The sequence below is a fragment of the Suncus etruscus genome, chromosome 7 (genome assembly GCF_024139225.1).
Source record: "Suncus etruscus isolate mSunEtr1 chromosome 7, mSunEtr1.pri.cur, whole genome shotgun sequence".
In the NCBI taxonomy this organism is placed as follows: Eukaryota; Metazoa; Chordata; class Mammalia; order Eulipotyphla; family Soricidae; genus Suncus; species Suncus etruscus.
In genome coordinates this window covers 41068782-41080610 of record NC_064854.1, presented here as the reverse complement: position 1 = coordinate 41080610, position 11829 = coordinate 41068782, and the positions used below count along the sequence as shown (strand labels likewise).

The 11829-nt window shown below is 42.6% G+C and overlaps 1 protein-coding gene across 1 annotated transcript in view; it reads left to right on the top strand.

Annotated features, from left to right (window-relative positions):
• Positions 1 to 1989: 1989 nt before the first annotated feature.
• Positions 1990 to 11829, top strand: part of CAPN8 (calpain 8) — an 83868-nt gene continuing 74028 nt past the window's right edge. The window contains exons 1-2 of the mRNA XM_049776485.1: positions 1990 to 2226; positions 10968 to 11037. Coding sequence (XP_049632442.1) covers positions 1990 to 2226; positions 10968 to 11037 — 307 coding nt within the window. The remainder of the gene's footprint in view (positions 2227 to 10967; positions 11038 to 11829) is intronic.

Here is an 11829-nt window from a genome sequence, read left to right as displayed (position 1 = left end):
CCTAAACCTTTTGTCTCCTGGTAAATTCTTTTATTACCACGTCACTCATACTCAGTGGACTGGACTTTGACCTCTTTTCTCTTTAATTTTTCTATCTGCTGATAGGCCATTTGCTTTGCATGCAGCTGACCTAGGTTCAATCCCTGGCATCCCATATGGTTCCCCAAGCCAGGAATTATTTCTGAGCACAGAGCCAAGAGTAATCTTTGAGCACCACTGGATATGGCCTGGAGCCCAAAATAAAAAAGAATAAACAGAAATCTTTCCAAATAAGATAGTATTTAATATTTAAGATACTTAAACACGAGACTGGAGTGATAGCATAGTAACTAGGGTGTTTACCTTGCACCTGGCCAACCTTTGTTTGATCCCAGGAATACCATATGGTCCCCTGAGCACCAGCAGGAGTGATTCCTGGGTGCAGAGCCAGGAATAACCTCTAAGCATTCTCAGGTATGACCCCCAAAACAAAACAAAGAAAAAGTTAATTAAACATAGTCAGGTTCAAGGGATTAGGATTTAATATTTCTCTGTTTCTCTCTCTCTTTCTCTCACTCTTTCTCTCTCCCACACACAGACACACACAGACACACACACACACACACACACACACACACACACACACACACACACACACACGCGCGCGCGCACACACGCACACACACACACACACTGGTGATAGAGTCAATAGCCTTAAGGGAGTCTGGGCATGGGAAATTGCAGCCCTACAAAATAATTAGTCCAAGGCCACATTGTCCACCATTAATTTATGATGAGATTTTTTTTTTTGGCTTTTGGGCCAAACCCAGTGACGCTCAGGGGTTACTCCTGGCTATGTTCTCAGATATCGCTCCTGACTTGGGGGACCATATATGATGCCAGGGATCGAACTTAGACCCACCCTAGTGCAGGGCAAATGCCCTACCACTTGCTATCTCTCTGGTGCCTATGATGAGATTTTTAATTTTAAATTTATTGCTAGTTTTGGGGTCACACTTGGTAGAGCTCAGACTGGGATCTGCTGTGTGCAAGGTAGGTGTGTTTACCTTTATAATATCTCTATGGATCCATCTCTGAGATTTGAACCTGTGTCTCAGACCTTTTCATTTGGATCCTGGGAATGCTGGCTGACATTTATTGAGTGCTTCTCAAGCTCTCTAAACCAGTGCTGGGTGCGTCTCATACACCATGCTGTCCCAACTAGCAATCTGACATTAGTCCTGCTTACATTCTGTTTAATAGGTGAGAAAGGTTGGGAACAGAGAGGGTTGGGAGCTATAGTACAGAGAGTAGGGCATTTGCCTTGTACATGGCCAACTTGGGTTCTACAAGGAGTAAACCCTGAACAGAGCTAGGAGTAAGTTCTGAGCACTGCTGAATGTGGAGCTCCTCACCTCTCCTGAATAAAAGCCAACAACAACAAACAACCAAAAACCTGCTGAAGTGGACAGAGCCAATGATCAGTGGAGCTGGGACAAAAATCCAGCTCAAGGTGCCACCATACTTAGCCCCACCTCTCAGAATGCCTGCCACTCAAACTTTCCTGGAGGGAATGGTGACTTCTCTCAACGCTTCTCTCAACTCAGAGCATTTATTGGTTTTGCTGGGTAAATCCTTGCCTCAAGTTGCAAGACAGATCTTCTGATCTCAGCCACTGGGCCTCAGGGAAGGGGAGCAGGTCTGGTGAAGAAGTGGCCTGCAGATGACTTGAGATCTTAATGGATTTCCTGGGCTAATGGCTTGGGTGGGGTTCTGGAAGGTTCCCAGCTTCTGAATTAATTGCTAAAAGGAGAGAAGGGGGTGGGGCCAATTTATTTGCACCTTGGGTACATATTTGTTTCCAGTCTGACTCACTCTTCTCCAGAGTTGGGCCTCAGGTAAAGTTGACCAGCTCCTCCTCCTTCATTACTGCTTTATAGAGGCCCTCCTATGGGCACAGGGTTGAGAGTTCCAGCTCTGCCCTCACTGCTCCCTTGAAGAGCCCCAGTCATGGCAGGCCTGGCAGCTCAACTTGCCAAGCATCGGGCAACTGCTGAGGGCCTGGGCTCTAACCAGCAAGCTGTGAAGTATTTGGGCCAGGACTTTAAGAGCCTGAGACAAGAGTGTTTGGACTCAGGGGTTCTGTTTAAGGATCCAGAGTTCCCAGCCTGCCCATCAGCCTTGGGCTACAAAGATTTGGGTCCAAACTCTCCCCAAACTCAAGGCATTATCTGGAAGCGACCCAAGGTAAGGAGATGATTCCACTGGGGTTGGGATATTGCCTCATGGAAGCACCTGCAGATCTGGGAAAAGGGGAGAAATGTGAATACTGAGTTCTGAGTACTAAAAACTGAGTTCTTGGATGGTTCATTTCACAACCATTTTCTCCTTTAAAGCATCGTTTTTTGAAACAGTGAGGGCTTGAGGGGAAGAGCATGGATTATGCAACTTGATTTGTTAGATCTGAAACCTGGTTGGTTTGTGTGTGCTTAATTTTTGTTCATCTGCAAAAAAAAAAATAAAAAAAAAAAGGAACTACAAGGACTCCATCTTCCAGGATGGGAGAGAGAAACTCAGGCACAGGGGCTGAGCCATAGTACAGGAGTGAAGGGGTCAGGGGTCATTGTGCATGCAACTGTGGTAGCCACCACAAAACAGGTTTAAATGGTCAGTATTGGATATGGTTCCCTGAACACTGCCAGGAGTCTCTCCTTAGCACCACTGAGTGTGATCACACAAATTCAACAAAACAGAAAGTCAACACATCATACATGAATACATGGCAGTGAATGCATTGGGTTGTACCATATGGAACAACCAATCAACACTTCCTGCGATGAGTCCCAGGTCCATGATTATATTATTTATATTATTATATTATTATTATAGAAGGTGACAGGCTGCTACTCCTGGATGGCCCTTATCTAACAGGGCTGGTTTGTGGTGAGCCTGTGAATTCAGTACAACTGGGGGTCCCTGGACCCTCACAGATTCTTTCCAAAGTTGAAGGTCAAGGGATGGAGTGCCATTGATCCAAGCCTAAGTCTCCTAAGAGAACATGCTCAGTGGTCCTTGGCATTTTTTCTTCTAGACTGTGAGGGGATAAATTGAGACTTGATGCCTATTTTATGGACAGAGGTTGAAAAAGAAGGCTAAGGAGAGGACAGGTTGCTGAAAATGGCTAGAATCATTTGGTTCTAGCTCTGTTGCTCATTCTACTTTTCTTTTTGTGACATACACTCCTGATTCTGTGCTCAGCGATACTCCTGAAAGTCTATATTAGGTGCTGGGGATTGAGCTCTAGAAATAAATATGGTCTCAGCCTTGATGAAAATCACAGGGAGGCAGTGACTGAAGAATAGACATCTCGGGCAGGATGAAGGAAATGTAAACAAAGGCACCAAGATGAACCATTATAGTGGGAACTATCAGGAGTAACTGAGGGAAAGACATCAGGACAGAGGACTCATTCTAAAGGAGCTGAAAAATCCTCAGTGGATGAAGTGAGGAGGAGGATGGAACTGGATTCAAGACTTCATTTTGAGACTGACACCAGATACAAGCTAACCTTTGCTGAACTATTTCTCCTTCCCTAAAAATACTACTTTGGGTCCACACATAGCGGTGATCTGAGGGTCATATGGAGCTGGGAATCAAATCCAGTGCTCCCACAAGTTAGTTGGACCCTGCAGACTGATGCTTTAAGCCACAGAACTATTCCATGGTGCCAAGATGTATCCTTTTAAATGTCTGACTAATATTCTACTATATACAAAGACAACCTTTGTGTTCTTATCATCTGCTTCTTATTCTTTTCATATATACATATGTATATATGCATCTAAGATAGAATGTTTCACCTATACTTTATAGAAAACTGTCTCCTAAACTAGTTTTTCTGGAAGCATTATCTGTTAATAATATGCATTTATTTGACCCCCCCTTTTTATTGTGGTTTTAACAGGAGAATTTTCTGCCATATATATAATTTTTCTCTACTGGCTTAGTATCTGCAATGGTTTTTTGTAACCACAATCATGGATCCCATTTCTAATTTTTCTTTTTGGCCACACTGGTGGTGTTGGGAGCTGTTGTTAGCTTTTTGCTCAGGGATTGCTTCAGGCAGTATTTAGGAGACCTTTTTGTGCCAGTGATTGAACCCAAGCTGCCTGCATGCAAAAGAGACATTCTAGCCCACTGAGCATCTCTTTGGTCTGGTACCATTCTTTAGATGCCTCCAGGTACACAGATATAAAATTGTTCTTGGCTATGTGTAAGAATAAAATCACTTTGTTATTAAGTTCTGTATATCTGTTCTACCTAACACTATACATTCAAGCTATCATTTTCAAAAGTTGTCTGTCTGACCAATTTGCACCCTCAAAATGAAAGAAATCTTTAACATTCGCAGCCACTCCAGGGAAAAGGGCCACATTTAAAACATCTATTCATCCATCAAAGGACATTGGATGTGCTTCTATTTTCTGGATAATATGGTTTATGCTCTCATGACCAAGGCTGTACAAATGTCTCCTTGAGACTTTGATTTTAATTCTTTTGGGTATAAATCCAAATGTGGAATTGCTAGATCATATGATACTTTTATTTTTGATTTATTGAGGCAGTTTTGGTTTCCAAAAATGCGGCACCAATTTACATTTCCAGAAAAAAAAATGTACCAGAATTCCCATTTCTTCGATTCTTTGAAAGATTTATATGGCTTCTTTTTTTGATAGTAGTCATCCTGCTGCTTGTGAGGTGGTAACTTATGCTGTGCATTTTTCTAATTAAGAGTGATGCTGAAAAACTTCTATTTACTTATTATATCCATATGCCTTTTTCTTATTTGTTTGTTGGGTCCAACCCCAGCTGTGCTTAGGTCTTACTCCTGTCTTCCCACTCAGAGATCATACCTGGCTGGCTCAGGGGATTATATGGGGTGTAGGAAATGAGTTGGCCATGTGCAAGATAAGCATCCTACCCATTATACTATTTCTCCAGCCCCTGTAGCAATATATCTTAACTAAAAAAAAAATGCCAACTAAACATTGCCCATTTGAATTAATCAATCAATTAATTTGTGTAGTTCTGGAGTTTAAAGCCAGGTCTTCACTCTTGCAAGGAAAACACTCTGTTATTGAGCTTTCTCCCTGGGGGTCTTTGTTCTTTTAAATTTATCATTTGCTATTTGGGGGACTTCAGAGAGTTATACCTGGTGATGCTTGGGACTTACTCCTGGATCTGTGCTAAGGGATCACTCCTGGTGGTGGTCAGAGAACCCTATCTCATGCCAGGGAACCCTATTAAATCCTATTAAATCTGGGTTGGTCACATGTAAGGCAAGTGCCCTTCCTGCTGTCCTATCTCTTTGGTCCTCTTTGTACATTTTTGAGGGATAATCCTTATTTACTTTAATCTGAGGCCTTTTGTGTGTGTGTGTGTGTGTGTGTGTGTGTGTTTGTGTGTGTGTTTGTGTGTGTGTGTTTTGTTTTGTTTTGTTTTGATTTGGGGCCACACCCAGCAGTACTTAAGGGTTACTCCTGGCTCTGCACCAAGAAGTCACTCCTGGCAGGCTTGGGAGACCATATGGAATGCTGGGGATCAAACCTACATCAGCTGCATACAAGAGAAACACCCTACCTGCTGTGTTATCACTCTGGCCCCAATATGAGGGCTTTAAGACCACTGCCAAGACATGGTTGGAATGATCTCACAGAAATGATGATCTTTATCTCTTTTTTTGGACATGGGATGAGATGTGTGTATTATTTTTCCTGCTCAATAATAAAGTTTGAGATGTGCATATCTTCTACAAGAAAAGAATTTGGCATTTTGCCCCTGCCACCTATTTCTGCCTGTTTTTGAACTGCTGAGCAAAAGCTTTCTGAAGTTTATACTTTAAAGGTTGAGAAGGAAGTAGCTTTTGAGTGAATATCTTGAAGTTAAGTATAGATTCTCAGGATAAATTTTTGTTTGTTTGGGTCAGGGGTTACTCCTGGCTATGCACTCAGAAATCGCTCCTGGCTTGGGGGACCATATGGGATGCTGGGGGATTGAACCTCAGTCCGTCCTAGGCTAGCGTGGGCAAGACAGATGCCTTACCACTAGCACCACCGCTCCGGCCCCTCAGGATAAATTTTTGACTTTGCACAATCCCAAGGTATTCCCCCCCCTCAAGTTGGCAAAACAGCAATCTGATCACAAAACATTCCAGCTCCATCAGGTACAGAAGGTTTCTCTGAGAAAACCTTCAAAGGAGAATTTGGTCTTCTGGGTTCTCATGAAGCATAATCAAGGCTTCTATGGTCCTTGATATGCCTGCTGAGTGCAGTTCGGCCAACGATATACTCATATCATATTTGATCAGTTAAGCGATTTATTGATCTTCATGAGAAATGCAAAGAGAGGAGGGAGGCAAATTGCATCAAAAGGACCCTCAAAATAGCCAATTCAAGGACCACTGAGGATTGAGTAATTGACAGTTTTGGGTAAGGATGAAATGTGAGAAAGTTCAGAGCCCAGTGGTAGAAGAATGGAGCTCAGTGGCATGTACCATCCCTAGTATCACCCAAGGCTGAGAAGTGAGGCCTCAGGGATGGGTTTCCATGCCACTATTTCTCAGATAAATGAACTTAGAATGTTTGATTTTACTGAATTATTGAGGTTATCAGAAGATGCCAGATGGTGTGTGTGTGTGTATGTGTGTGTGTGTGTGTGTGTGTGTGTGTGTGTGTGTGTGTGTGTATCTATATAAGCTGATGGAGAGAAAGATCACTGGACAAACTCAGTAGCTGAGTGATAAAGAGCTTCATTGGTTGTAAGTGAATTAGGATTCTATTTTTCTGCTGTTTTTAAATAGTCAGATCACAATGACTTACTAAGCTTCCCAAGACTCAATTTATTAATCCATAGAAAATAACATCACGGGGCCGGGCGGTGGCGCTAGAGGTAAGGTGCCTGCCTTGCCTGCGCTAGCCTTGGACGGACCGCGGTTCGATCCCCCGGCGTCCCATATGGTCCCCCAAGCCAGGAGTGACTTCTGAGCTCATAGCCAGGAGTAACCCCTGAGCGTCACCGGGTGTGGCCCAAAAACCAAAAAAAAAAAAAAAAAGAAAATAACATCACTTATTTCATTGGGTTGTTGGGAAACTTAAACGAGAAAATGGGGTTCTTTCAGTGTGTGACATTTTTAAAATTTTATTTTTGAGAGGAAGGGGGAGTTTGGATCATGTTGGCTGTATTCTTGCTGGGAACATATTACTTTCATTTATTTTATTTTATTTTATTTTTTTATTTTGGGCCACAGTGGTGTGTTCTGAATTCAGAAATCATTCCTAGAGGGGCTGGAGGTTTGGCACAGCAGTAGGGTGTTTGTCTTGCATGTGGCTGACCTAGGACAGACCGTGGTTCAATCCCCTGGTGTCCCATATGGTCCCCCAAGCCAGGAGCAATTTATGAGTGCAGAGCCAGGAGTAACCCCTGAGCATCAAAGGGTATGGCGCAAAAACCAAAAAAAAAAAAAAAAAAAGAAGAAGAAGAAAGGAAGAAGAAGAAAGAAAGGAAGGAAGGAAGGAAGGAAGGAAAGGAAGGAAGGAAGGAAGGAAGGAAGGAAGGAAGGAAGGAAGGAAAGAGAAAAGAAAGAAAGAAAGAAAGAAAGAAAGAAAGAAAGAAAGAAAGAAAGAAAAGAAAGAAAGAAAAGAAAGAAAGAAAGAAAGAAAAGAAAGAAAGAGAAAGAAAGAAGAAATCAATCAATCATTTATGGAGGCACTCAGCAGCCTGTAGGTGGTTCTGGAATCAAACCTGATCAGCAATTGCAAAACAAGTACCCACTCCCATCTCTCCAAAACCTTTCCTGACACATTTTAAATACTCTATTCTAGGAGTTATCTCTAGTTATTGTTATTTTGAAAAAATAGTTTTTATTTTGGTAACTATGAAAATTCTTTTAAGTCAAGAAGAGAAATAATGTACTCTGAGCTGGAATATAAGCAAATCCAGATAGCATGGAGTGCATATTCATATTTTTTAAGTTGGGGCCACACTTAGCGGTGCTCAGAGCTCTTTGTTTAGTAGTGACCTGGGTGGCACTCAAGGGCCACAGTGAGATGCATTTGAACCAGGGTACTTGGCTTCATTTCCTGTACTCTCTCTCTGACCCTGGTGTGTGTATTTTTAAATTATTATTTTTGTGGGGGGCATACCTGAATGTGCTTAAGAACTACTCCTAGTGATGTTTAGGGACCATTAATTAATGGGTGCCAAACCTGGGGTTTCTGTAGGCACAACATGCACTCCTGCCCTTTGTGCTATCTCCCCAGCCCCAATATCCATTACTTAAGACAGATTATCCAGAGCATGAAATAGAATTGTAAACAAGAAGTTTGGGACTTCAGAGAAGAAGCAGTTAAACTAAGCTCTCACAGTGGGGCAGTGTTTGGTTTTGGCATTCTTGGGTGGTGGTAAAAGAAACTGATGGGAATAGAGAACAAGAAGGCATGTGTACGAGCATAGATGCTGACTGTGGAAGCTGATTCAAGACAGTTGGGTTACAAGTCAGCAGTCTAGGGTCAAAGAAATAGCACAGTGGTAGGGCATTTACCTTGCATGCAGCTGATCCTGGACAGATGATGATTTGAATCCCGGCATTCCATATGGCCCCCTGAGCCTGCTAGAAGCAATTTCTGAGCACAGAGCCAGGAGTAACCCCCTGCGTGCAGCCAGGTGTGACCCAAAAACCAAAAAAAAAAAAAAAAAAAAAAAAGGAAGACAGCAGTCTACCAGAATTCATAGAGAAAATATTGTGGGAACACAGAGCAGTGAGAGGAAAAGTTAAAGGGGGCCAGATATTGAGAGGCACACTGGAAGGCTTGTGTGGCCACAAGTCATGTAGATGATAAAGAAGAAGATACATTTTCTTGAAGCTCACAGTCATAACTCTTGAAATTCCAGACCAGGATTCATGGACACGCTTTAGCATCTTGAGGAATGACCATTGTCACCCAGAATGTGTGGCCTGAATCATTTCCTACCTTGCATTCCTACAGACACCTTCTTTCCTTCCTGCCCATTCATTAGAGTTGAAATGAATCTTGAGTGACAGGTCATTTATGAAGTGTTTTGAGATCCTGACCTGAGTAAGAATAAACTTTATGACTAAAAAGACATGATAATTATCTAAGGAAAAAAATCATATTCAAACTGTGAGAGGTGGGGCTGGGAGGTAGCACAGGGGATAGGGCACATGTCTGGTGCTCTCTCATCTTAGTTGGATTCTTAGAGCCACAGAGTCCCCTGAGTCCCCTGAGTATTATCATGCTAGAGGTTCCCAGCATGATTGGGATGGTCCTAGTACCCCCAACACTACAGGGTTCAAGCAACATCAAATTCTCAGGCTCTTGCACTGAACTGACATGACAGTCCAGTTGGCAGAAAATCACTGTTTGGGTCCTTGGGTCTCCTGAATATACTTGAGATGCTAGAAAACAAAACAAAACAAAACAAAACAAAAATAAACACTCAAAGGAGGTGAGAGCCTCCAAGTTTTCAGAGATTTGCCCCTTAGAATTCATCTCAGGGCTGAGCAACTTTCTGTCTTTGCTCAGAATCCCAACAAAGAAGTCAGTCATGGAGAGCAGACTTGGGGAAAGTTCTTCAGCACTAACACTGAGCTGTAATATCCTTGTGAAGTTGAGAATTTCCTGTGACCTCATACAGCTCATTAGCCATGGCATTTTGTGGTTGTTTTTTCTTGGGGCGGAGGCATTTGAAATTGTGCTAATGAAGATCCTGTAGAAAAACAAACACTCTGCCTACCTATAAGGCACTTAGCACCATCGTGGCTAGAATGTTTAAATGGTTTCTGGCCTTTGCGAATCATCCAGTCTTCCAAACCAAACTCAAAACAGTGCCAGAACTGGGTCAACTTCTTAGCTCTGAGCCTAATGAGCTCATTATGACATAAATGGTGTGACGGAGTAATTGAATATATAGCTCAGGGGAGTACTTTGGGAACTATCATGGTATTCTATAGCTGGTATTTAAAGCTGGTACTTAAAGCATTTTAAGCAGTACTTAAAGTTGGACTGATGTCACCAGGAGAGAATGTATAGGGCAGATTATTGTCTGTATGAAATGGAATAATTGCTGAGAGCCAAGAGCTAGGCCCAGGGCTTCCTGATTCTTAGGGGAAAACAGGGACCAGGAATTCTTAGAAGAGATTGTGAAGGAGAAGAATATTCAGAGTGTTGAGGAGGTGGTGCAGCGTGAGGAAGGGAAAGCAGCCGAAAGGGGAATGTTCACTAGCATGGCAGAGCACAAAGGCTCTGGTGTGTGTGTGTGTGTGTGTGTGTGTGTGTGTGTGTGTGTGTGTGTGTGTGTAAGAGTGATTTAGTGTCTGTGAGAAACACAGTTTCTTTGTACATAGACACAATGGAATATTGTGTGCTTGCAAATGTGTACATAAAATAGAGAAAGTGTGTGTGTGTGTGTGTGTGAGAGAGAGAGAGAGAGAGAGTGAAAGAGAGTGTGAGTGGAAGTGTGTGAGAGAGAATATGTGTGTGAGAGATTATATATGTGCATCACTGGCCATGGATCTAATGAGTGTCCAATTAGCAGGGAGCATTTGTTGGTGTGTGGAACAGTAACTAGACACGGTCCTCTTTGTAAACAGGGGTTGTGGTCTGAATGGGCAGGAGATCCTAACCTTTGCCTTTCTCACTGCCCTCCCCCTATTTAACACTCTTCCACATCACACACCCACACTGTGTGCAGAGTGGTAGGACTGTCTCAGGAGATGGGCTCTGCCAGTCATCTACCCTTGCCTCTGTGATGGAAGGGGGATGTCTCTTTCTCTGGGCTTCAGAATCCTCACCGTCCCTTAGGTGACCTCTGGGTCTGACGTTCATGGCTCTAATGATCTTTCACTCCAACTGCCATCCTTGCCATCATGGTCACTTTGTAATTTGTGGTTTTTTTCCTGTGACTTTCAGGAATTGTGCTCCAGTCCTGAGTTTATTGTCGCTGGAGCCACACGCACAGACATTTGCCAGGGTGGTCTTGGTGAGTAATTGGGAGGGTCCTATTTGTTTTAGAGTGGGCGTGTATGTATGTATGTATGTATGTGTGCATGTGTGTATGCGTGTGTGTATAATATGAATAATGCCAAATGAAGGAAGCTGCTGGATTTGAACCATTAAGTTATATCCATGATTCAGTCTGTTTTTACATCTATATTCGTTAATTTCTGATATGGGGTACACACAGAGCTTACTCCTGACTCTGTGCTCAGGAGACCAAATGAGATGCTGAAAAAGTCAAGCCAAGGCCCACTGTATACAAAGCAAAAACCTTACCCTGGTACCACACCTTTCTAGTCTATGATGTATATTTTTCATGGTAGGTCAGTAATATGGGAACTACCTTGTCTCTTCTAACAACAGGATTTTAACTCTTCTTTACTCTTCTAGAGTAAAATAACCAACATTATAGGCATATCAGAAATAACCAAGCTGTGCTCTACTCGGTCAGTACTTACCTTTAGGGGGACATAATTTGTCCTAGAGAGGGGCTGTGTCATGTTTCTGGCCCTGATAGATTATCCTAACAAGCATCTTTATACTTAGTAAGAAAATAAGAATCCTAGTTTTTTATTCAAGCTTTCTGGCTTAGGCTCGGGATCCTGGAATTAAAAACCCTCATTTCCCAACCTTTCATATTCTCTTCAAACTTAGAAAATAATTTATTTGGTTTTGTAAGTTCTAGTCTCAAGAGGCAGAAGTGAAAGTTCTCCTTGATAGCAGCTTAGCTTGGCTGATCTCATAAGCCTACCTGATCCCTGGGTCTCACATATGA